The 25,235-nt window shown below is 37.3% G+C and overlaps 2 protein-coding genes and 1 pseudogene across 4 annotated transcripts; 1 reads left to right on the plus strand and 2 right to left on the minus strand.

Annotated features, from left to right (window-relative positions):
• Window positions 1-6,669: 6,669 nt before the first annotated feature.
• On the minus strand, window positions 6,670-14,156 carry LOC103954360 (low-specificity L-threonine aldolase 1). 3 transcript variants are annotated; one of them, XM_009366169.3, is made up of 12 exons: window positions 14,064-14,156; window positions 13,761-13,821; window positions 10,459-10,550; window positions 9,238-9,694; window positions 8,284-8,395; window positions 8,103-8,153; window positions 7,938-8,009; window positions 7,718-7,850; window positions 7,550-7,608; window positions 7,334-7,434; window positions 7,152-7,218; window positions 6,670-7,061 (listed from the first exon to the last, which is right to left on the minus strand). In XM_009366169.3, the coding sequence occupies exons 4-12, from the start codon at window positions 9,678-9,680 to the stop codon at window positions 7,020-7,022; spliced, it is 1,080 nt and encodes a 359-aa protein (XP_009364444.2). In that variant the 5' UTR covers window positions 9,681-9,694; window positions 10,459-10,550; window positions 13,761-13,821; window positions 14,064-14,156; the 3' UTR covers window positions 6,670-7,019. The 3 variants fall into 3 exon arrangements, with proteins under 3 accessions (XP_009364444.2, XP_048424510.1, XP_048424509.1); XM_048568553.1 differs by lacking the exon at window positions 14,064-14,156 and having other exon boundaries at window positions 10,459-10,568; XM_048568552.1 differs by lacking the exons at window positions 13,761-13,821; window positions 14,064-14,156 and having other exon boundaries at window positions 10,459-10,600.
• Window positions 8,673-8,769, plus strand: LOC125470115 (annotated as a pseudogene).
• Window positions 14,157-17,202: 3,046 nt separating the features above from the next.
• Window positions 17,203-22,370, minus strand: LOC103954361 (cell division cycle 5-like protein). The gene is made up of 4 exons (XM_048568340.1): window positions 21,935-22,370; window positions 19,923-21,632; window positions 19,062-19,343; window positions 17,203-18,382 (listed from the first exon to the last, which is right to left on the minus strand). Exons 1-4 carry the CDS (start codon window positions 22,109-22,111, stop codon window positions 17,615-17,617), a joined length of 2,937 nt encoding a protein of 978 aa, XP_048424297.1. The 5' UTR covers window positions 22,112-22,370; the 3' UTR covers window positions 17,203-17,614.
• Between the last annotated feature and the right edge of the window lie 2,865 nt (window positions 22,371-25,235).

Raw genomic sequence — 25,235 nt, forward strand, 5'->3', positions numbered from 1 at the left:
CCACCGCATGGGGGGTCATTATCGAAGGTTGCTTTTCTTTTTGTGCGAAGTAATTGAGAACGAACAGATGCATTTGATGGCAAGTTATATAGCAACAGATTGATTAATGCTGGACCATATACATGCAGGAAATTTCAAAGCAATTACCTTTCCCCCATCTCAATGATCTCATCCAAAGTCTCAATGATCCCATCCAAAAGATGTACCATGATTGTAGTCAAGAAAAATTATATTTCGTCAAGAGAAAATTTTCAATGTGCTAAAAATACTGTTTGATATACTAGTATTATAATAAAAATAGTTAAATATTTAAAAAAAAATTAACTACTTGTATTATGATAGTTAATATACTAAACTGTGTTTCCAACACACAAAAAAAATCTTTCTGCATGAAAGAAGAATTACTTGTGGTTTCCAATTAATTGTTGGGGAATTACTTTGAAGGAATTTATTTGTCGAGTTTAAGGGACAATAGACTTGTGGTAAGTTTAGGGTGCTTTTGCTGACAGCGAGCCTGATTGTCAACGGTAATTACGCACTAATCAATCAAAGATTAGTAAAAGTAAGAAAAAGAAAACTAACTAGCTAGCTAAGAAATTAAGGAAGCTTTTTTATGGGTACCAACAACATAAGTTACATAGTATATCATTTCACGTATTATAAAAAAAGTAGATGACATCATGACATTGTTAATAAATCTCGTTTCTAGAGCATAGTAATAACTAACAAATCCGTATCCTTTAATTTTAGTGAAATACCATGTTTAAATTACACTAAAAATTGTTCGAAATGGAGAATAAAAATTTCATACTAAAAAAATGGATAATCTTCTACATCCTCCTACTTTTGGTAAGGAACAGACTTCCCGCATTTGGAATCTCAAACCATCATTTAAGTTTGCACTACCACAATTTTGTTATAATATTGGGCCACCCAATAAACTTCCAAGTACTGGTCCTAGTATGTTAGAACCAATAACTGCATAGGTTTGCTAGCTTAATTATTCATCTTATAGCAAGCATTGTGCTAAAAAAATGGAACACATTTGCAGATAACGCACAAACAAATTAACACTCTTTAATTTCCGTGGCCCAATCACGGTCTCTTATTAGGGAACAAAATGAGTTGGTAAAAATAATACTAAATAAAATTATTTCAAGCTAAGATAATTAAGTGCTCGTTTGAAATTGTTTTTAAAAACACTGAAAGTGCTTTTGTAAAAATATTATTAGAACCAATCCTTCGTAATAGTGCAAGTGAATTTTGCAAAAGCACTTAAAGTGTTTCTTAGAAGAAGCACATAACTAGTGCTTCTTGTAGAAAACATTTCACATGTTTTTAGAACCTAAAAACATTTTTTTTTATAAAGACATTTTAATTCATTTTAAAAGTACTTCAACAAGCCCTAAAATAGGTGTGCTCTTTCCCATCTCAAGTTTGAATCATCCTCTTCGTAATTTAATTTATCTTACATTAGATTAGTGCTAAAATTGAGGAAAAATCTTAATTAATCTTAGAAAAGGGCAAATTAAGAGGCAAGAGTTGTCAATACATTTTGTGGCCCTGGAAAGATGGAGAGCGAGTGCTGCTCAAAAGTCCCAAGATTGTAAACAAACAATCAAGAAAGCAACAAATTAACGAGGAACCTTCATAGCAAATTCCCCATAAACTCTCATCCAAAAAACTATCTCGTGTTCATGTCCTTTTAGAATTGACTCTCTAGCTATCGCATGCATGCAAATTACCAGAAACTAACGAATACTTCTGCTTTTAGCAGACAATCAAAATGTTTTTGTTAATCCTTTTTTTTGGCTTATAACGTGTGTTGAGATTAGTTTGCTTTATATGATTGATAGAAAATTATTTCTATGATGTCCAAAACAACAGCATCCCTAGCTGGTTCCCTAGTTCATTAATTTATTTTTGTTTTTTTTTTTATGTGCCCAAATTCCCAACTCGGTTATTAATTAAAGAAAGTGATTTTCACATACCATTTTTAACTTTATAATCCTTATTTAATCATGATCACTAATTTTGTTTGACTTATTAAATCTAATAACCATAAATAAAGAAGAAATGTGTAAAGAGCTAAAATGATGTGTGAAAATCACTTCACCTAATTTGATTACAAATTTACAATAACAGTTGTCTAGCAATTGCATACCATTTATTATTATAGGGAAAATTTGAAATATGTCTAATTTTTAGTGATTTTCAACTTTTGAAATAGGTCTAATTTTTAATTACTTTGAATCCATGCTAAAAAACTCTTTTATTATACATTTTGTTTAGGATACATCTATCGAACTCTGAACACACCTGCAGATCTACTCCCATCGTCACCATACCGATTCTCGCCACTACGCTAGACCTAGTAGAGACCCTAACAACACAGTGGGCAAATTGGCTCAATTTAAAACACAGTAACTTAAATAGATTTTGACCTGTAACATGGTGAATCCCTCCACCAAGATGGTCACGGGCGGAGCCACTTAGGCTCAGAGGGCGCAGATGCCCCAGCTCATTTTTTTTTGTGTGTGAAAAAAAAAATGTACTCTTTCAGTTGTTTGTAATATTAATATTAATTCTTTCATATGCTATTTTTATTATTAAAAGAGCATTTTCGGTCATGAAATTTATGAAGATCGATTGTGAAATTGTATCAGAGATTAATAGATAAATGATAACATGATTATTTTTGTAGAGAGAGATATTTGATGATATTGGTAATAAGGTTGTTATGCAATGCTTTCAAAACATAAAAACGCATCGATGAATATTGTGATAAGTTATATGAAAAACCTTATAGACTAGTATACAAGTGTTTTGTTTAGTATATTTTTGTGCTTTTTAATTTGTGACTTTGTTGTTTAAAGATGCCCACATTCATACATATCTCTGACTTCATCCTTGAAGATGGTTAAACATTTATTTTTTTTATGAAAAAGATAGAAATGCATTAATATAGAAACAGAACCATTACAAAGGTAGACAGGGTGACCAGGGCCTAAATCAACTGATACAAAATTACAAATTACAAGCTGGTGGTAGCACGAATGACCAACACAGATCAGTTAGACGAGCAAGATGGTGGCCTACGCCGTTGTCTTGGTGGCTACCAATCTCTAATCCAAGTTTCTTATGCGTGGCTCCCATCATATCACTTTCCAAGTGTGTCGTGACGTTCGTCGTTCAAAATATCAATCACGAAAATTAACCCCTTCGAAAAATTGTCCAACTTTTGCTTAAATGTCCATTTGGGGGCTTCAGCCGACTCGGCCAAAGGACCATAAGGTTAAAAATAACTTGAAATGACATGAAAATCGTTTCCAACCGAGGGTTAGGCCAAAGTGCTTTTGAGCCCCACATAGCCAAAACCCCCAAATCAGGCCAGCGAGCTGGCCATTTCCAACTAGCTCTTTAGCGCCAGAATGTCAAGCTTGACATTTTGCCAGCCCTCCAGCCCATCCCTTTGAATGCCAACGGCTACCTGGCTTCAACTAGCAACGGCTAGCTGATGTCATGTTGCCGTCATGTTATCGTTGGAATTTGAATTTTATTTTTGGATGAATTTAAAATTTTTTTCCTATAAATACCTAAGTCATTCCTACACCATTTCTCACATACTTTTCACTTTAGCTACACGTGTCACTCAAAATCTTATCCGAAAAATTATTGAGATTACATAAAGATAAGAAATCTGGAGAGTTATTCACGTTAGCGACACGTGTCACTTGAAATCATATTCAAATAATTATTGAGATTATATAAAGATAAGAAATATGGAGACTTATTCATTTGGCGACAAATGACATTCAAAATATGTTCAAAAACCTTATTTTAATATGATAGTTTAATTTAATTAACCATATTAATTCAATTAAAATAATAAATTATGTTTGGCCTATAACTCTTTGACCCCCTCGGTTGGAGATAATATAAAATATAGTCTAACACTGTTCATTAAAATATAATTTATTGTAGAGCTATAGGGCTAAGGGGAGCCCTTTGACCATCATTCAGGTGGAGATGGCCTAAGAGCATCTCAATGAGGGACTTTCTATGAGACTAAAAAAAGTAGTGAATATAGTTTATTTTAGAATCTCGAAGAATCTTTGGGGTCTTAAAAATGAATATTTCCAATGAAGGGCCATATAACAACTATTAGGTTCTCTTATCTTATTCTCATTCGTTGATTTGTTTATTTGAAATTAGACAAGACAAGATTTCATTTTATAACAACTATTAGATTGAATTATCTTATCTCAATCTCAACTGTTGGTTTATTTTTCTGATTAGCACATTCTCCTAAATCAGACAAAATAAGATTTCCCTTCCACTAACAATGAGATCAGATTTCTCATCTCAATCTAACCCGTTAGATCGTTAGCTCTAATATCATTATCATATTAACTTCAGAATACATAAGCTCCAATTCTTTTATTCTCAAAGACCTCCCAACCACTAAACTGTAATGGCCCAACCATGGAATACATAAGCTTCCATTGCTAAATACATAACCTTCCATTGGCATACAACAATGCATATATTGGGAATTGGATCCTCTCGTGAGCAAATGGTGGGGATCCTCATGACCACACAACACGGGCCGTTGGATTTTGATCCAACGACTACAAACAGGGGGTCCTTCTAAAAGTTATAATAATTGTAGCCGTTGGATCAAAATCCAACGGCCCGTATTGTGTGGTCATGAGGATCCCTACCATTTGCTCACGAGGGGATCCAATTCCCTTATATTGGATACAAATGACACCCAACCATTGTCCTCGAAGTTGTTGCATCATAATCATTTTATATCTTAAGTATTAAACATACAAAAAAAAATTAAAAAAAAATGGAGGAGGACCTTTAAAACAAAAATATGTATAATAAAAATAGAGTATAAATGTATTCGTAAGCGGGGGAGAGGAAAATGACATAATTCGGTTCACATTGGCTACTACCATTTTCATGGGACCCAATGCTTTTTGGACTTGGATGTTGTCTTATGTTTTGCTACCCAAGGAAAGAAACTGACAGTCTAAGTAGCGGATATAATTCCATTTTTCTGTCTATTAGAAATGAAATTTCTCACGAAAATTTTAAATGTGGTAACATCAAGAAGGATAAAACCCTCATTATAAATGCTCTAAATAATGAGCTCACCCAAACAACTTATAACATTTTGCTTAATGTCCACAAAACTGTTTTCGTGAAAGCTCAATAGTGAATTTTTTTCTTTTTTTTTGGTAAAAAAAAAAAAAAAACAATGAGCTGACTATTTTATTTCATCTTTACCAATTTCTTCAAAATCAATCTTGAAACCTAATAAGGCATTCTTGAAATGTCATGCCTATGTTCTAAAGCCCATTAGTTTTTTATATTAGTTTTTTTTCCTTAAAAATTTAATAGACTAATTATTTTTGTCAACAAATGATAAGACCGTTTACGTATATCATATATAGATTAAACCCTTTGTGGCGTCTTTACTTAAGTAACATATGTCCTTTAGACTTAACTTCAACTAACACTGTTGAAAAAATAAAAGTTGGAATTTAATATGAGTTCTCTCTCTCTTCCTCGCTCTCTCTCCTTCCCAGTTTTGACTCTAAAGTTATACATGTTAACTTTGGGTGCTTTTAGGCCCACTAAACAGCGCAGGCCCAAGTTTTTGAAAAAAAAAAAAACAGCTCAGGCCCAAGGGAGACTAAGGTGCCCAAGGGGTTCAAAGGAAGACATCTCGAGCGCTCGAGATGACCAAGATGGAAAAAGAGTCATCTGACCACTGGAAAGGCATACTGATAGCTTTATGGCACAAGTTCTTAAGGGCAGGTTTACTTAAGTGTCATTCCGACTAAGTAGCGACTTGCAAAACAACAGAGGCCTAGAATGGGATATAAAAATGGTCAGGACAACGCTTGGCGAGACCGGATAGGATAACGGAGGTTCGGGTGGGACACTCGGCATGCATAAACCTAAAAAGGCATGCCATCCCCAATGTCAAAATGTCACTTCACTGTCAGAAGCCTGGCCGAATGGATGGAAAGATGTCAGCACGTTAGTCCAAGTTGGTGGCGCATTAAATGCAAAGATTAAGAGGCTCCAAGGTAGGAAGGACTATATAAGGGGGTGAAATCCTCCAATATGGGGGTTGGACAAATAAAGAAAGAGGAGTGAATGTAACACTATTTTAGCCCTGAAGTTAATATATATCAGCGACACAGTAGACGTAGTCCGGTTTTAAACAGTGAACTACTTACATTTTAGGGTCCAATTTAGTACGATCTATATACGAAGCTCACCATGAGTTCATTGTTATAGTTTGTTAACCTTACAATTTTGATCGTTAGCAATACCTAAATTCAAACACGAGTCTGTATTAACACCAAAGGGATTTGACTCAAATATAACATTTGATATAAATTTTCCGGGCCATTAGTCTCAACTCCAAAGTGAAATAGCAAGAAAAGTCTTTCAAAGATAATAGTAAATAGTGGAAATGTCGCAAACTACATCGCGTCGCGGCCATTTTTTTTTTTCTTAACATAGCGGGCTTACCTTCGCGGAAGTCTCACGTAGCTCCCGTAGTGTCACAACTTACAACACGTTGTTCCCAAAAGGCAATGGATTTTAGTTCTATATCATGTAAAATATTTTTCAGACATAATATATACATATATATTTATATTTATTTTCAAAAGCTTACGCTACAATGTGTTGATGCTTAAGCTATAGCACAGCGTATATAATCTGCAACGCGATGAGGTATTGCGATTTAAAACGTTGATAGGTAGTAAGGGAATAATACTGAGAACAGAGAGCTAGCTAGCATTTCCCCATGATGTTTTTCTTAAAAACAAGAAGAAGAAGAAAACAAACATTAAATTGATAAAGTCTCCCTCCATAAAACCTTGTAAATGCAACAAGCACAGAAGTGTCCAGCAGGTTTGGGAAGAAGGAATTATTGCTGCCCCTCGACGCTTTAAACATCTTCAACGAAGCAGATGGAGCGTCTCCAATTAGTTTCCATTTTCTTCAATGACTCCACCAGTCAGAGCTTTCTGTAACATTTGCAAGAAAGAATTCAGACGTAAGTTTGGGCAAAGAGAAAATGCAGTTGGAAATAAGGTGTAGAACGTGGTGTAATTTACCTGAAAGCAGGATAGAGTGTATTGCACATCACTTGCAGAGATTTGATGGTGGATAACGATCCTAATGCTGAGGGAAAAGAAAATGAAAATTCCGAGATCAAGTTAACATATTTTTCCACTGGTTCTAGAGATTTTAATGCATATGGATCGTGATACGGAGATATTTGAGAGGTGAAGCAAACCTTGACGAGCTCTCTTGCATCATGAGTATACCGTGTTCTTCCAAGTTCTTGACTAGCTTTTCGGTAGTGACATTTGAGCCCTCTTCGACGTGTATGTATAACTGATTATATAAAAAAAGCCGTTACAATTTGCAATGGAAACGAAGCAGGGTTATTGAAATTCAAACTCGTGTTAGAAAACTACTGCACTCCAATTAAGTAAACTATAATACTCACAATGTTGGTCTCCACGGAAGCGACATCTACAGTCAGTCCTTTGATTTGATTTAGTCCCTCTGAATTTATAAGATGGAAACATTAGAAAAGCCATAGATAGAGCTTGAGAAGAGAAAATGATGGTTGTCAGCCAAATAGGGTACATGGAATTGAGTAGACAGAACGTACCTGCTAAAATCTTAGCTCTCTTGTGATCAGTCTCAAGCTTCGCAACATTGTTATGTAAACCGACCAAAGCAGCAGCACAAAGGATACCAACCTGTCTCATTCCGCCGCCCAAGGTTTTCTTGAGCCTTCTAGCCTAAGATCCGAAGACAGTAACAAATCAAATTTCAAAGAAAAACGAAAAGATGTGATGTTGATCTTTAACAGAGGGATTTTGTTGTACCTTAGTAATAAAGCTTTTCGAACCAACAATGACAGATCCAACGGGAGCACCAATACCTTTTGACAGACATACCTAGTTCATCAATCAGGTTCTGGTTAATGATTGCGTATCATGAGGACTTGACTGAATAAAGATTACTTAAAAAGCCGTATATAGGAATTATACCGAAACCGAATCAGCAGCCTGCACAAGCCTATCAACAGGAACACCGAGTGCCTGTAAACGAATATTGCATTAGACACTGAGGATTCTGTAATGTGCGATGTTGGTAATTGCAAGAATCACACAAAAGGAAAAGAGGATTTCAGATGATTGAAACACTAAATGCGCGAGAAACTTTACTCACAATTGATGCATTGAAAATTCGAGCCCCGTCAATGTGGAGCTTCAAACCATGTTTCTTGGCTATTTCTCCCACTTTGTCTGTGTACTCTACAGTAAGGCATCTACCACCGCAGCTGCATTTGGAAATTCATACCACTTATACAAGTTACAAGGCATTTCAGACCTAAATTTTTAAGCTCAAAGAGGTATAATCGTAACAAAATTTCGGAGTATCCACTGCATCTTGCAACTAGTTTTCTTGAAATTAGAGGATCCAAAGAGAACATTCTTCACTGAAATGTAGGACTTGTTGAGTTGATATAAGTTATTCGATTTTGATATTAAGAAAATAGAGCAGATTCTTCATAGGAGAAATAAAAATCATTGAACTGTGGAGGAATAGAAAAACAAGAATACTAACATTAGTTAACATTTGAACGGGACAGAAGATTAGCACAACCCCTGCGCAAGGATGACATGCACAAATCGAGGAAAAACAAACATATGAAGGATAACATATGGGGTAGTGAGAAACAAACACATTTGGTCATTTAAAATAATTTAGTTAAAGATTCTTATGAGAAGGGAGAAGAACTTTGACTACATATATGCAAGTTGAACTTAGAAAATTAATTAAGGATTAATTAAGGATAAGCTCAAGATTAAAATATAAACAAGTACCATCTTTTCTCAGTCCAACAAAATAGGCATAATATCAAATGACCCCAAGTCATGACATACGTATTTAGCAGTCCACCAGCTATTAAATAAAATGGCCCCAAGTACCATATCTATCTCCTTTACGTATATGTCTACACTTAGTGACCGGAGCAATCTCACGAAGATCACAAACTTAACACTTTACGTTGTTCAAAAGTCCACCCAGTTTTGTGCATCAACAAAAACTAATAACTTCGTTAGCATATCTTAATCTGCACAAAAATGTGGTTTTTTGGCTATTATGATAAATCCTTACTTTGCATGAGAATTTTCCAAGCAAATAAGCCTTGTCGTCGGATACACAAGCTCCCCTCTCGGATCTCTGATGGAGGCTTCGATCGCATCAAGATCCATGGTTCCGTCTTTGTTGTTTCTAACCGTTCTAGGGTGCACACCACCGATTGTGGCGATGCCTCCATTCTCGTAAATGTGAATGTGAGAATTGTGTCCGAGAATGACTTCACTTCCTCGGATGTCACAGTGCACAAGTACACTGATGAGGTTTCCCATTGTGCCTGACGGAACAAAAAGTGCCGCTTCCTTCCCCATGACCTTTGCCATTTCTGACTCTAAGCGGAATGCCGTTGGGTCAGCTCCGAGTACATCATCGTCAACTTCAGCCGACGCCATTGCAGCCCGCATTGTTTCGCATGGTTTAGTGACCGTATCTGATCGGAGATCCACCGTTCTAGTTACCATTTTCGCCGAAGAAACTAATCCCAATATATCAAAATAAAAGACACAGAATCAGTTCATGTCTACTGCACTGCCCGGATAAAAATACAGAATTAACAACAACAACGATGAAGCCTTATCTCATTACGTGGGGTCAGCTATATAAATCCTAAAACGTCACTAACTAGATAAAAATACAGAATCAACTGATTAAGTTTACATAAACTGATGCTTACAAAGTTTGTTTTCAGCTACCATTGCTGGATGCTTCACCAAAATATCAATTAGAATTATGGAAGAATTTGGGGGAAAAAGAACACTAAACTTCTCTTCTTTTTTTTTTTTTTAATCAAAATTTCCTTAAAAATTAATCTTTTTGAAATATATAGCCAAAAAATAAAACTAAAAAAACTCTGATGCGAAAAACTTTCAGTTATGTTGACCCTAAATTCAAGCAGAATTCAACCTTACTACTCTATTTGTAGCGTTTTTATAGTGGAAAATAACAGAACAAAACATGCAACGACCAAATTGAAAATTCCCCAACCTTGAACCCATTTCTATGTGATTAGACCATGCCAATCCATTTAGAACTAGTCCACAGGAAATTTATAAGGGTAGAGAGGGTAGGGATTTCACACTCTCGTTTTCTCTTTATGTATATCTTTTAATTATTCTTTCATTTGTTTAATCCAAAGGCTAGAAAAACAGAGAAGAGTGCGTACAGAAAAAACGAGAAAACGGAAATCATAAGAGAGAGAGAGAGAGAGAGAGAGAGAGAGAGAGAGAGAGATGTGCGTACCAGTGCAAGCTAGCTCCTTCTCTTGTTGGCTTTCACCAGAGGATCTCCCTCTCCAATAAATTAAGCCAAAAGCACCAAAGCTTTCAGCAAAACTGCAAAAGCACTTGTTCCTTAAATAATCAGTGCAAAACCAGCTTAGAAACACAACTGAAAACGTTGACGAGTTATGATCGAAAAATGGAACTTGTATACATGGTGTGAGGTCAACAGGAAGCTACAAAAGTACAAAGTCTTCAAGAAACTTCCAAGAAAACCTCACCTAACAAACCATCAAATAAACTAGTGGTGTGTTCCCACCACCAAGAAAAGGTTAAAAGTGATTCAGAAGGATCACGAGAAAAAGCTCTCCAAGCCAAAAAAATGGTTCCATGCAAATCTAGCAAGTTGACAGCTTTAGCAATCATGCAAATGATGTGGCTCCTATACATATACAGATTTTTTAGTATATTGGGACCACGATCCGATACATCAAATGTTATTATGAGAGGCTTTTAATCAAAAGATTTTGCAGTTACTGTAGACATCGAAATTTCGGTGAAACAAATGTTCACCAATGCATTAAAGTTTTGACGTGTCAAGGCATACATGGCATACGCCACGTGTTGTACAAATTGTACACATGGCGTGTGACTCAACAAAATAGGAAGAAATACCCTTGAAGGATTAAACAAGTTTTTCTTCTCATTTTTGGGCAATGACAAGGCAAGCACATTTCAATCCATTGAGGATCAAAACAAGTTTTTCTTCTCATGTTGGGCAATGACAAGGCAAGCACACTTCAATCCATTACGGATCAAAGCAAGTTTTTCTCATTTGGGCAATGACAAGGCAAATACATTTCAATCCATTGAGGATCAAAACAAGTTTTTCTTCTCATGTTGGGCAATGACAAGGCAAGCACACTTCAATCCATTACGGATCAAAGCAAGTTTTTCTCATTTGGGCAATGACAAAGCATACACATTTCAAGTTTAAAATGGTGTTAAGTGGGAAATTAGGCCATAAGTTACACCACTTCAAGTTTAAAATGGTATTAAGTGGGAATTTAGGCCATAAGTTACACCACTTCAATTTCAATATTGCATTAAGTGGGAAAATTAGGCAATGGTGCTTGGAAAGGAAAAAAATATTTTTGTGGTGGTGATTCATTCTCAAAGCCTATAAATAGGTTTCTCCATCAAGGTATCAAGCATCAACCAATTCACAAATACATTTCTCTACACACCAAAAACCAATTCACAAAGACACCAATTCACAAATACATTTCTCTACTCCCAAAATGGAAGAGAATACTCCCCACACATCCAAAATCCTTGAAGCTTTGAAACTCTAAAGCTCTCAAGCATCCAACCCCCAAATTCCCAAGAATCCCGAAGAATGGAGAAAGCACTCTTCATTCTTCGTCAAATCCTCCTTCAAGATCAAGCCCCGATGGCCCTTGAAGAACTTCCACCAACTCAAGATCAAGCCCCGACGGCCCTTGAAGAAAGTGTTCATCGTTCATCCTAAGATCAAGCCCCAACGGCCCTTTAGATCAACAGCACAAACAAATCCACACATCTATTCTTCAAGATCAAGCCCAAAAGCCCTTGAAGAAAAACCAACTGTTCATTCAAGATCAAGCCTCGACGGCCTTTGAAGAAAACCAATCGTTCTTCAAGATTAAGCCCAAAAGCCCTTGAAGATCCGCTCATCCATCAACCTTCAAGATCAAGCCCAAAAGCCCTTGAAGAAATCCACACAACCATTATTCAAGATCAAGCCCCAACGGCCCTTGAAGAAAGTGTTTATCATTCATCATCCGTTCATCCTAAGCTTAAGCCCCAACGGCCCTTTGGATCAACAACCTCAACAAATCCACACATCCAATCGTTCTTCAAGATTAAGCCCAAAAGCCCTTGAAGATCCGCTCATCCATCAACCTTCAAGATCAAGCCCAAAAGCCCTTGAAGAAATCCACACAACCATTATTCAAGATCAAGCCCCAACGGCCCTTGAAGAAAGCGTTCATCATTCATCATTCATTCATCCTAAGATCAAGCCCCAACGGCCCTTTGGATCAACGACCTTAACAAACCCATACACCCATTCTTCAAGATAAAGCCCAACGCCCCTTGAAGATCCATTCATCAACTGTTCATCCTTAGATCAAGCCCCGACGGCCCCTTGGATCAACAAACAAATCCACACATCTATTCTTCAAGATCAAGCCTAAAAGCCCTTGAAGAAAACCAACTGTTCATTCAAGATCAAGCCTCGACGGCCCTTGAAGAAAACCAACTGTTATTCAAGATCAAGCCTAAAAGCCCTTGAAGATCCGCTCATCCATCAACATTCAAGATCAAGCCCTGAAGGCCCTTGAAGAAACTTCCATCAACCTTCAAGATCAAAGCCACGAAGGCCCTTGAAGAAACTTACAACTGTTCATCCAAGATCAAGCCTCGACGGCCCTTGGATCAACAAATCTACATCTTACGGAGATAGAATCAGAGGATCAAATTACAAAGAGATCGTAACCCCAAAATCATTAAACCCAAAAATATTATTTTGTACACGTTATTCTTGTTTCTTGTTTCAAGGAACTTTCGTGTTCACAGTTACCCTTCTGATTTCTTTCGTTTTTTTCCCATTTCAAGTTTGGTGAGTTAATTAATTAGGTTGACGAGGGGTGTCGTCACATTTTGGCTAGAACAGATGAGCTCTCTCTATGCTAAAGACTTCGAAGCTCGAATCACCAGCCTAATAGTTTAAATTAGTTTTTGTTAATTTGGAATCCAAGTGGACGAATGTTGAAGGAGACCATTGGAAATGGTTGAAAGCTTTGTATAATTGTCATCATATAAGGGACCGTTCTACTTTATGCTTTGCAGGGAGATTCCTCCTTGTACCATATAAAGTATGAGCCATTACAATTTTGATGCGGACGTTGAAGTTAACAAGTATGATAGAATATTCCAATTTGATGGCTCAAAACTTCGGTGTATTTAGATATTAATTGATTTGATCAGTTTCAAAGGGTTTGTGACATTTGTGAAATTGATGGACCGTCTGATTGCTTTAAAAATTTACATATGTGGAATCGAGATCCTCCCTTGATCTCTATGTCCAGAGCTCAAGCATCTGGAGATCTGGGTTGTTAAATAGAGAGAGATTCGGATCTTTGCTTTGTGTGAGGTGGACTAGTAGAACAGACTAATGAAGGCCGTCGGATTAAAATGAGTGGTCAGTATATATGGATCCGTCTGCTTCGCATATGTGAATTATGATTATAGAATCAGATGGTTGTGAAGAAAAAAGGGTACCTTTTAGCTGAGTAGAGATGATGAAAATGAGCACGTTTTAGCTAATCGATTGCAAGACCTCCTAAAAAGAGCAGGAAGAACAAAAATCACTCAGTAATATACAATAGCTTGTTGCAAGAGAAATTTTAGAATAGACCGGCTCATGCCATGATCGATGTATCTTTACTCAAAGTTCAAGATTTTTAGTTGTTGTATTTTTAACCGTTGTAATCTTAGTTAAAGATCCAACGGCTAAAAATCCTGAACCATGGCATGGACGGGCCTACTTTAAAAAAAAAAATGTTGAAAGATAGACCATCATACCTGTGGCCTGTGGGAACTTGGCAAGAGACAGAGAGACAGAGAGACAGAGAGACGGAGACTCTGTGTGTGTGTGTGTGTGATGTGGGAGGAAGGGTGCTTTTAAGGGGCAGCTTCAATGAACTTATCCAGCAAGAAGGAAAGATCAAACTTTCTTTCTTCTAATTAGTTGGACAAGTTATCTGCTAAGTGACCCCAAATCTGTCTTCATTCAATGTAGGAACCAATTGTCTTTTTTTTTTTTTTGTTATTCTATCGAGGAGAATTCTCTAGAAAATGATTTTCACACATTTTTTCTCTTTCTTCACATCTGTGTTTAGTTGTTTACTCATATTCTTTAATTGTTTTTCGTTTTTTCAAATCCGAATGATAAAATTAACAAAGATATGTAACTATATAAGGAAAGAAAAAGAGTATGACATTTACTTTGTATTCGGACTTTGGTCTTCTTTCAACATCTTAAAACAGAACTACCACTAGAAATTTAATAATAACAATAAGCAAATGACCAAATGACGGTCTGTATAATACACTTGCCTCCTTATTCTCATTTATTAGCTTTTATTTATTTATTTTTTATTTAGTGCAAGTAGGGGTATATTTGAAAATTTATTAAAAATATGCAAAATTTGATCAGTTTAATACGACATAAGTGTCTTTCCCAAACTCCAATTGACGAGGATCCATGACGAAAAAGGGCCGTTGGATATATTTAATGTGATCGAACGGTTGAGGATAGAATTGAATCCATTCGTTGATTCAATTGGACCCAAGACAAAAAAGGGCCATTGGATATGTTTGATGTGATCCAATGGTAGACATTAGAACTGAATTGAAACGAATCCATCCGTCCGTTGCAGTAATGATCTAACGGCTCAGAGTCCGTCCGTTTCCTTTGCCACTCCTACCTAATACAACAAGAAGTGTTCATAAAAGCAGACAGACACAGACCAAAAAAAAAAAAAAACTTTGAACTTTCCCGCGGTTTCAATCGAAGAAGATGAACGACAACGTGAATGGCAAGGTCGGCGAGATGGAACGCTATATAGTTGGCCATTTCACTATAATGATACTCAATATGTATCATGTAGATTTGCTCGAACGTTTGCTTTCGTAGTGTGCTCAAACACCACAATAATTTTGAAGGACGGTATGCTGAAATAATGATTATCATGCAGGTTTGCTCGAACATTTGTTTTCATGGTATGCTCAAACACGATAATAATGTTGAAGGAAAGTAGGCTGAAATAATGATGATGATGATGATTATTATTATTATTATTATTAGTATTAATAAAATGATGGTGATGATCATCATCATCATGTATCAATTATTATTATTATTAGTATTAATAAAATGATGATGATGATGATCATCATCATCTTAATAATAATAATAATAATGCTCAACATTTGCTTTTGTAGTATGCTCAAACACCATAATAATGTTGAAGAAAAGTAAGCTGAAATAATAATGATAATAATAATAATAATCATAATACATGAATAAATACTACTTATCATTATTATTGATTTGATTCAGTAAAAAGAAGACTAAACCTCAAAAGAAAAATCGTTCTTACCCTGTTCATACCCACAGTATCCTCAGAATTGTAAGCTCGACTTGTTAGCAATCCTAGGAATGTGGAAGATTTCGAGAGCATCTTCAAGGACGCTACTGTTGAAGGATAGGATTTGCTTGGCAATGTGTATTCTTAGTGACTTTTCAGTCTCTGTTTTCACGTCCCACAATATCATATTAACTTGCTTAGAAAGATCATGGAAGACTGCATTGTTCGTAAAGTTCACCCTGTGTGTCAAATTAAAAAGTATAGAATGATGAATCAAGTGGTGAAGAATCTTGAAGCCATGCATTTTGATTAATCTTGAGGCTATTGTAACATCCCATATATCTTAGGGGTGTGGACCTTCTATGCCTTATATGTATATTCCAATCTCTACCTAGCATGAGGCCTTTTGGGAGCTCACTGGCTTCGGGTTACATCGGAACTCCGAAGTTAAGCAAGTAGCGCGCGAGAGCAATCCCATGATGGGTGACCCACTGGGAAGTTCTCGTGTGAGTTCCCAGAAACAAAATCGTGAGGGCATGGTCGGGGCCCAAAACGGACAATATCGTGTTACGGTGGAGTCGAGCCCGGGATGTGGTGGGGGCCCGAGGCGAGATGTGACAATTTGGTATCAGAACCAATCCCTGGCCGGAAGTGTGCCGACGAGGACGTTGGGCCCCTAAGGAGGGTGGATTGTAACATCCCACATCGCCCAGGGGTGTGAATCCTCTATGCCTTATATGTATATTTTCATCTCTACCTAGCATGAGGCCTTTTGAGAGCTCACTGGCTTCGGGTTCCATAGGAACTCCGAAGTTAAGTGAGTAGTTCGCACAAGAGCAATCTCAGGATGGACGACCCACTGGGAATTTCTCGTCTGAGTTCCCAGAAACAAAACTGTGAGGGCATGGTCAGGGCCCAAAGTGGACAATATTGTGCTACGATGGAGTCGAGCCAAGAATATGGTGGGGACCCGGGTCGGGATGTGATACTATAGTGAGGGTTTAATATGGTGGGGACCCGGGTCGGGATGTGATACTATAGTGAGGGTTTTCAATCGAAATAATGTTCTAGTAACAAGGCTACGGTTGTGAGTTATTTTAGGAGTTTTTGGTCGTTAATCGTGATTTTTATTGCTTTAATTTATCTATGCGGTTGTGAAAAATGCTTTCACAGACTTCTATTGCAAAAATTATCAAGTGCAAACAAATAGGATGAAGTTACTTATCATAAAAAATCGAACTGAAATGCTAGCAGATTAAGTTATCAAAGCAATGATAACTAAATCTTATTCTACACATCAGCACGTTCTTAAGTTCGATTCCTGATCATCACACAATGGTGACAAAAGGAGGTTGAAATGCATTGGAGTTCCTAGCCCCTGTTGGCGTGATAATGAGGTAATTACAAGATTGAGATTATGTACTACTTAATCGACGAATTTAATTGAAATTTAAACTTTAGACTGAGAGCAACTGTGGGAAGAAAAGAACAAAGTGTGTAAAATCACTTTTAACATGGTGGAGAACTACAGTACTTCGTGGTTTTAGGTGCACCAGTATATCATGAGCAGATGAAGGTACAAAATCTGTTTCTTTGTTTCTTTAAATCTCATCCGTTCATTACATTGCAGTATACAACAAAGATTCAGTAAGATGTCCAAGAGACCCTAGATAGTCTCAAAACGAAGAGATTCCAAGTTCTTAAATCTCTTCTTTTTCAGTCAACAATAATATAGTTCCTCAATCTGATAACAGTTACACCGTAAAAAAACCAGAAAACGATCTTAATTGTTCTTTCAGATGAAGCATATGGATTTTCCAGAGTTCGGAAATCGAAAATGACAATAACATCCCAAATTCATGAACCAGGATACAGTTTTCGATTGACTATAGCATATCTGTAATCTGCTCGCACCTGGTAATCCGTTCCAACATTTTGATTCGCTAAAGCTCATCACTGAAACCAGGCTGAGTTCACTAGAGTTTAGATTTGTGGTGCTGCATTTTCAGTTGAATTCACATCTCCCTCAACAGAAACAATCTCGGCAGTCCCATTAGCAAAACCATCGTCCCCCGCTGCTTGGACAGTGCCTTCAATTTCTGTCACGTTCTGTGGCATCTCAACCTTTTGATCCTTAGATACATCAGGATCATTTACCTTCAGGTTTTCAGATGCAACCACATTGTCGGAAACGCTATCTCCCTCAACAGCAGAAGGCATGTTATCAGGTAAGTTTACATCATCTGCTGGCGTCGCATGAACCTTTTTGGCATCAATGTCCATATCACCTTCTGGGCCTGTTGAAGCCTGTTCTTGCACACCATCCATTTGTTGATTTGTTGCTTCACCATCAGATGCACCACCGGGAACAGCATTTCCAGGCTCGTCTGAAGCAGTTACAGGATCAGGATTTTCAGTTGTCTGTTGAACAGTCACATTTGCTGTAGCCTCAGCCAACTCCAGATCAGAATTCCTGGCAGCAATTTCTTGTTTTTCTGCTTCTGCTCTGAGTTCATCCATGCACCGCTGTCCCATTTCCACCTCAACTACAAGATTGCCATACCGCTTCTGTAGTTGCCTCTCAAGCTCCTTTTGATTCTGAACTTCCTCCCAGATATTATTTATCCGGTGTGTTGCCGCTAATCTTTCTTGCTTCTGTAAAGCTTTAAAGCACTCAAGTTCTTTTGCAGCAGTGTCGATCTGCTTAAACGTTTCCTCAATTTTTGGCCAGAGTCCCTCTTTAGCCCGCATCTGGACAATAAAAAAAGTGCAAATAGTAAATAATCTATAAATTTGGCTTTAAAAAAAATGATGAAATGCAGCAAAGGTGATTGTAGGGTATTCTTCTTTGGGATTGCAACACCCTTTTTTCTCCTATTGCAATCACTTGTTTATTTCTGGCCTTTGGATTGAGTGATTCAGAGGAGAATAGAAAGGCAGAAATAAAGGGTGGCACAAGGAGAAAAGGGGTGTGCAGATATCATTTCCCTATTCTTTTTAGCAACTCTATATGTCAATGTTTTGGGTTCTGTGCAACATCAGATGGTGATGAATCTTATTCAATGCCAAAGGTTAAATATAAGGAGTCCAATGTCCAGCATCATTTCCTTGAATAATTGTTTAAAGTACGAGTCTTTCATAGATTAGCAGAGGTTATAATTTTATATTACAAGACTAATGCCTTTGAATCTTGCACAATGCTCAAATTTTCGAAAGTGCTGCAAAATTTCTGTTAATTTACAGTTCTAAAATTTAAGTAATAAAAAGCCCGCTTTCAACTCTCAAAGGGAACTAACGATGTGAGCTCAAGTTGGAATAAAACAACCAAGAAATCAGCATAACATGTTCGACAAAGATGCACCCAAAGCCCTTGCTCTAACAAAAAAAAAAAAAAAAACGTTTCTATAATCAAAAGATTCAGCAAGCATACCTCATAACCATATGTGCGAACTTTAACCTTGTTCTCAATGCTTGCTGCCTTCTGGATATCATCATCCATCTTCTTCTTCACATTCTCAAACTCACTCTGTAAAGCTGCAAGCTTCTCCATATTTCCAGCAACACTTGATAGACCATAAGCGCCACGAGTAGGGAAGTACATGAGATCGTTCAGGCAAGTTTTGTGTGCTTCAACAAATTCATCAAGGGATTCGTTTTCATGCCTCATTGCAACACGAAGAATTTCTGCATCTTCCTTTATCAATGAATCAGCCTGCAAATAACACGGCGATCATAAAAAACATGGAACTATATAATCATTAGGCATGCTCAAAGGTAGTCTGTAAAAAAAACGTCAGGTCAAAATGTACAGATAAACAGTCGACAAATGAATTGAACTGAATACTAGTCTCACTCTCTCATATAACACATCAGATATTTCTGCACGGGAAGAAAAATATTTTATCATATATATGTTGATATACATAAATTATTTTTTTTATACGAATCTATGTCGAAACTTGGAATACATAAACATGAATTATGAATTCATGTATTTTAACAGATCAAAATATATCACCCTGCCCACACAGCTGCTTTTAACAGTGCCATTGCTACTCAACCAAACGTAATGCTTAAACACAATAAGATGTTTGCCAACCCAGATACACAAGAACCATTCTCCATACTATATCAATAGAAAATGAATTGAAGAAACAAAGGCAGTACCACCACGACCAAGCATCTTTGTCCACAATATAAGGGTGGATACATATGAAAACAAGACAAAAATAACCTTACAAAATCAGCACTTGAAGAAAAGGATAACACATACGAGGAACTAAAAACATACCTCTTTCAGTTCATCTTCTTCAAAATCTTCAATCACAGGGACAGAAGTAGTAGGTCCATTGGCACTGCGCTTGGAACCTTTCTTTTTCCGTTTGTCTACTTTCTCAGTAAATGGATACTTGGCATTATCGTGCTCTAGTAGGCTAAGAAGTTCTACTTTAACCATTTCATCAGCCTGCTCAACAGGGGTAGGAGGAACAAATGAACTCCTATCTCCATCTGCTTTTATCAAGGAATTTCTGATGAGATCCAATGAGGCAGCAGGAGGTCTAGGGAGCTCCCTCTGCAATACTTTCGATCTCTTCCTAAGTAATGCTTGCTGGCGTGCTTCTTCCTCAGCCCTTTCTCTGGCTAGCCTATCAGACATGTCTTCTTCAATCTTCTCCTCAGGTTCTTCAGTATCCTCTGGAACTGGTTGTACGACAATCTGGTACTCATTCTTAGGCTGTGGTAAACTGCCAAAACCAAACTGCAAGTTTCTACGCTGCTCCAGTTTTGCACTATTAGGTGTATCTATTTCTTCATTGATACGAAGCTCATCCCTAATGGGAGTCCCCTTTGGGGTCATGCCAAAAGAATCCCTCGATGGCGTCATGCCAACTCTAGGCGTAAGACCTGTTCTAGGTGTAAGACCACCTCCAGGAGTTGCAGAAGGAGTAAGCATCAGATTTGGCGTTTGAATTTCCTTTTTTCTAGGAGTGACCCCCGAGAAATCTGATGGGTGTAACTCTGGATTATCTCCTCCTAATAATGGTGTCTGTGACTCTCTCATCCTGGCCAAATTTTCTGCTTCCATCATGATAGCATCACCCTTACCAGCAGGTGTTCTTTGAGGTGTTCGTGAAGGTGTCATTCCTAGCCTTGGTGTCTGGGAATAATTTGCAAGAAGAGCTCGAGTTGCACCGCTACCTTCAGCGAATTCTTCAACTGCAAGATCATTAGCATAACCCATCTTTGCAATTTCCTCCAATTCATTGTCCGAAATTTGGGGTGCAGGAAGCATCAGTTTTGATCTCTTCCTAACTGTTTCCGGATCATTCATCTTGTTGGCTTGCAGTATAGCTGATGGAGCATCCTGCCTTTGAGCAATTTTGTTCTTAGCAATATCTTGCTTTCTTAACTGCGCTTCCACATCAATCCTTCTCTTTCCCTCAAGTTCCTCAATAGTCGTAGGGAAGTTAGGCTGCTCCACTGGTCTATCTTCATCAGCAACATCATAAAAGCCTGGAGGAGGCTTCTTCTCAAAGGGAATTTCCGCATTGTAGTCTATTCCCTTCCTTTTCCTCTTTCGCTGCCTAGTATCAATGCCAGCAGCCTTTAATTCTCTCCTTTTCTGCAGCGAAGCAAGCCTTCTGGCCTCTTCAAGCTGTTTCTCCCTGGCTTTCCTTTTAGCTTTCTTTCCCCTAGTGTTTGCTAACCGAGCTCGCGCCTCTGAAAGCATCTCCTTCTCATCCTCATCCATATCAACAGGATCAGGACGAGCAGGCTTCGACTCGGGATTTGGGTCAATCTCTCCAGGCCGCAGTTTCCGTGGATCATCACCCGGTTCATAATTCTCATCCTTAACACAGGCTGCATCAAGCAACTTCTCATACCGCTCGAGGCACTGCGACGGAGTACGACCAACAATTGGGGCAATGGTCCTCCATTGTGTAGGCATAAGCTTAGCAAGATGCAGAAGTTTCTCATCCTCTTCTCTAGTCCACTCAGTCTGCAAGAATCGGGGGTTAATGAACAGCATTACAAATTCACCCACTAAAAAACCCTGCTAAAAACAGCCTACTACAACAAATTTCATAACTTTCTCCCACCTCATTGCAAATCAAATATTTAAGCATCCAAAATGAATGCGAGCATAACCAAACATTATAAACCCTAATCGAAATCGGTTCCCACAATTAACAAACAAAACCTATGAGCTAAAGTAGCAATTTTTCACCATGTAACATTCAAAACAGAACACAAATCACAATAATGCATAAAAATTATCAAAAAAATAAAGAAAAATATTACCTTTTTGATGGAGGGGTCGAGCCACTCGTACCATCTCGCCTTACACTGCTTAGCCGATTTGCGAACCAAGAGCGACGAGATTCGAGCCCACTGGTTCTTCCCGTACTTCATGACCGCCGCCTTGAGGATCTCATCCTCCGTGTTCTTCCACACGCCTCCTTTGATCATAATCCTCATCTTGCCCTACTTTTTCTTCGATTCAAACCCTAATAAATTGACGATTGGTACCAAAACCCTAGGGTTTTCGACTGGGACGCGACGGAGAAGGTGATCGGAAAATCCCTCGGGGGTTTAAGAATCGGCGACTTCTGGATTTGATAAAACCCTAGCGCGCGGGCACATCTCTCTCTCTCCTCTCTCCTCTCTCCCACTGTGATATTTCAGCTCTCTGTAATTTGAGAAGAGCGGATAAAATTTGGAGATCTGAAAAAAAAAAAAAAAAAAAAAAAAAAAAAAAGTTACTAATCGTGTTTTGGAGGAGGGAAAGGGAATTACAATTAGAAGTTAGCGAGTCGGTATGGTTTTAACCCGACCGACCCGACCCAGATATGAAATATGGGTTTGATATTGGACCAGCCCAAACTATTTGATCTTGGCTGAATGATAGTACTACCATGTCAAGAATGTTAATTAGACGGTTAAACGGTTTATGATCTGATAGAATTTTACAAGGGTGAACAAGAAAGTAAACGGTCCTGATCATCGTTCAACATTGTAGTATGAGAGAGCTAATAGCATCCGTCAACTATCATGCACAACATGAATTAAGATCACTACGTAAAAGTCACAGGTTTTCTTGGCATGAACAGATCCACATAGGGATCTAGGTGGTCTCAGAATCCTCGAAAGGCTGGGAAAAATACATGTGAAGGCTCTTTGGGAATCAAATGTCTGACATGGAACATTTTTGTGTCCATCAAGTAATTGATAAAATGCCTTCTAAGGAATATCTTGGCAGCATTCGATAGGGTATGTTAACAACACACGGTGTTTGGCATTTGTTGACATGCATGAACACAAATGACAATAGAACCACAAAGTGCTCAACAACTTTCCTCACCTAATTTTTTTGCATGCTACACGCACTGTTAACAAACACAACCTTAAAATTCTAGATCCAACACTGTTTCATAGTCTCTTCTTTATTGTATATTGAAATTCTCATTCATATATTTGTTATAATGCTAACCATATTTAACACAACCTTTTTAAAACTGAAACCAAAATTTCGAACTCTTCTGCTACTCTAACTTTGCTATGCATCTCCAGCATGCAGTACTACATTTTGAAGGTTCTCATGCTGTTACAAATAGGTCGCACCAGAAATCCATGTCTTCAATATTGGTCACCAACATTTTTCAGGATCGGTATGGCAGCGTTGGAAGAGAAAGGAGGCTGAATTAACCCTGGAAAAGTACTTTTTGACAACAAGTGCTTCTGATGATCATGATTGTCATCCAGTCTAGAAAAGGTTCCTGATGCTTCTTGTATTGGGAAAATTGGTGCATGTTAGCTCGGACATTGACGTTCGAGTCTCGTTTCTTCAAACGAGAGTTACAGTAATTCTTTATTTCATTGTATGTCCGGCCTGGCAATCTTGACGCGATGGCAGACCATCTAAAGACAGTAACCAACAACATCGATTAATTCTAGGATGGTGATTCAGTCACACTTTTTTTATTTTTAATTTTACTATTAAGTCTATTATTAAGAGTAGAGACGGGGTTTCAAACTATTACATTAGTTCAGAGAATGAAAAGTTTTGAACCCGGAACGCATGTGTACAAACCTAACACATTATATACTAAGACAATTCAGTCAGTTAAGTATATGTACTATGAAATGAATTCTATACAAACCCATTTTCAGGGACCAAACTGATTGTTTTTCTATTTTACATTTTGATTGAAATGTCCAATTTCAGGGGCAATCTTGATGGAAAAAACCCGCTAATAATATTAAGTCGTGTATAAAACTCATCTCCCTCGAGTTTTATACATCTACTATCCATGCATGACGTATATATCGATTGAGTAATGCCATACTATCTAGTATCTAGTCATGATCAATTGATCATCATATATTTTATATTTTAAGGAAATAGTTTTGAATAAATCAAAGAAAAATTAAGGGATAATATTAAACAGAAGGATGAGAAGATGGTCATTGATGTCAACTTCATACGGCTGGTGGTATTTCAAGTGAAGTGAGAGGTTCGAATCTCATGAATGGCAAATTCAATACCAAATTAAGTTGCCTATTGTGTAACTTAGCTGAACTCCTTCTCCCCTTAATGTGTAAAATATCGATGCATTAAAAATAAAAAATAAAAACAAACAAACAAACAAACAATTTGTTTTTTGGGCCAAGGAACAAACAATAATTGACTACTTAATTATTATGAGATGTCATTTATCAATGGATTTCCCCCCAAAGGAATAACAAATAAAAAAGAAAATACTTAAACTTATTTGGGGAATTCCTCTAATTTACTTGTTGAGTGTATTTTTGCTCACGGTACATTAAGTGTAATAATTGGTTGAATTTTTTATTTATTTCAAGTTTCCTTTAAATTGTATACACTTGTATACTAGGTTATATTTTCAACACACTAAAAAGTCTCGTCAAATGGTATTAATGCTCACCACTCTATTATCAAAGATGAGTTTATATTTCGAGATTTGTATATTGGCTAGATACAAATCTCTAAATTTAAACTCATTTTACTGTGAGTGAGCAAACTCATATTCCCCATTGTTTATAATAATCAGAAGTTGAACTATATACTAGCTCACTTGTAAGAATATTTATATATGTAACAGTGGACAACGGAATACATATTCATCACAGTACCACAGTAACCACTTACCTGAAGAAGGCTTCTCGCTAGGGTTACGATTCTTCTGCTGCTCTTCTCTCTGTATGCAATAGCTCAGTGAATGGGGCCTGAGTTTCTGTGTTCTTGCGTGTGTAGAGAGAGTGCAGGGGCCCTTGACGGTGATCAAGAAGGACACTTCCCATTGTGTGATCCTTATCACTTTAGCCTTATCACAGAGAACATCCATCATTCATATCCATAAGAAGTATTCGAATATTATCGTGACTATTTTAGCTAGTAACCCTAATTATACAAACTCCTTAATTATCAGCTAACCAATATAGTCAATTCCAATCTCTAATAATTTCGCGTCTTTAACAAGATCTAAGCAAGTGTATAGCTCTCTATAGAACTTACATCATCGCTTACTCACGCAACTGAAATATGATAGGGAATTGTTAATCATGTCAAAGAAGCATACTG

The sequence above is a fragment of a genome, unplaced genomic scaffold (genome assembly GCF_019419815.1).
Source record: "Pyrus x bretschneideri cultivar Hongxiangsu unplaced genomic scaffold, Pyrus_bretschneideri_v1 Contig48, whole genome shotgun sequence".
NCBI lineage: Eukaryota > Viridiplantae > Streptophyta > Magnoliopsida > Rosales > Rosaceae > Pyrus > Pyrus x bretschneideri.

Excerpts from the sequence above, each read along its gene's own strand:
- LOC103954360 (XM_009366169.3), bottom strand. The coding sequence starts at position 9,680 with ATGGTAACTAGAACGGTGGATCTCCGATCAGATACGGTCACTAAACCA. Across the intron at positions 8,154-8,283 it reads GAATTTTCAATGCATCAATT|GCACTCGGTGTTCCTGTTGA; the intron begins GTGAGTAAAGTT and ends ATTCGTTTACAG. Across the intron at positions 7,609-7,717 it reads GAGAGCTAAGATTTTAGCAG|AGGGACTAAATCAAATCAAA; the intron begins GTACGTTCTGTC and ends TTATAAATTCAG.
- LOC103954361 (XM_048568340.1), bottom strand. The coding sequence starts at position 22,111 with ATGAGGATTATGATCAAAGGAGGCGTGTGGAAGAACACGGAGGATGAG. Across the intron at positions 21,633-21,934 it reads TCGACCCCTCCATCAAAAAG|ACTGAGTGGACTAGAGAAGA; the intron begins GTAATATTTTTC and ends CGATTCTTGCAG. Across the intron at positions 19,344-19,922 it reads AAGAAGATGAACTGAAAGAG|GCTGATTCATTGATAAAGGA; the intron begins GTATGTTTTTAG and ends TGTTATTTGCAG.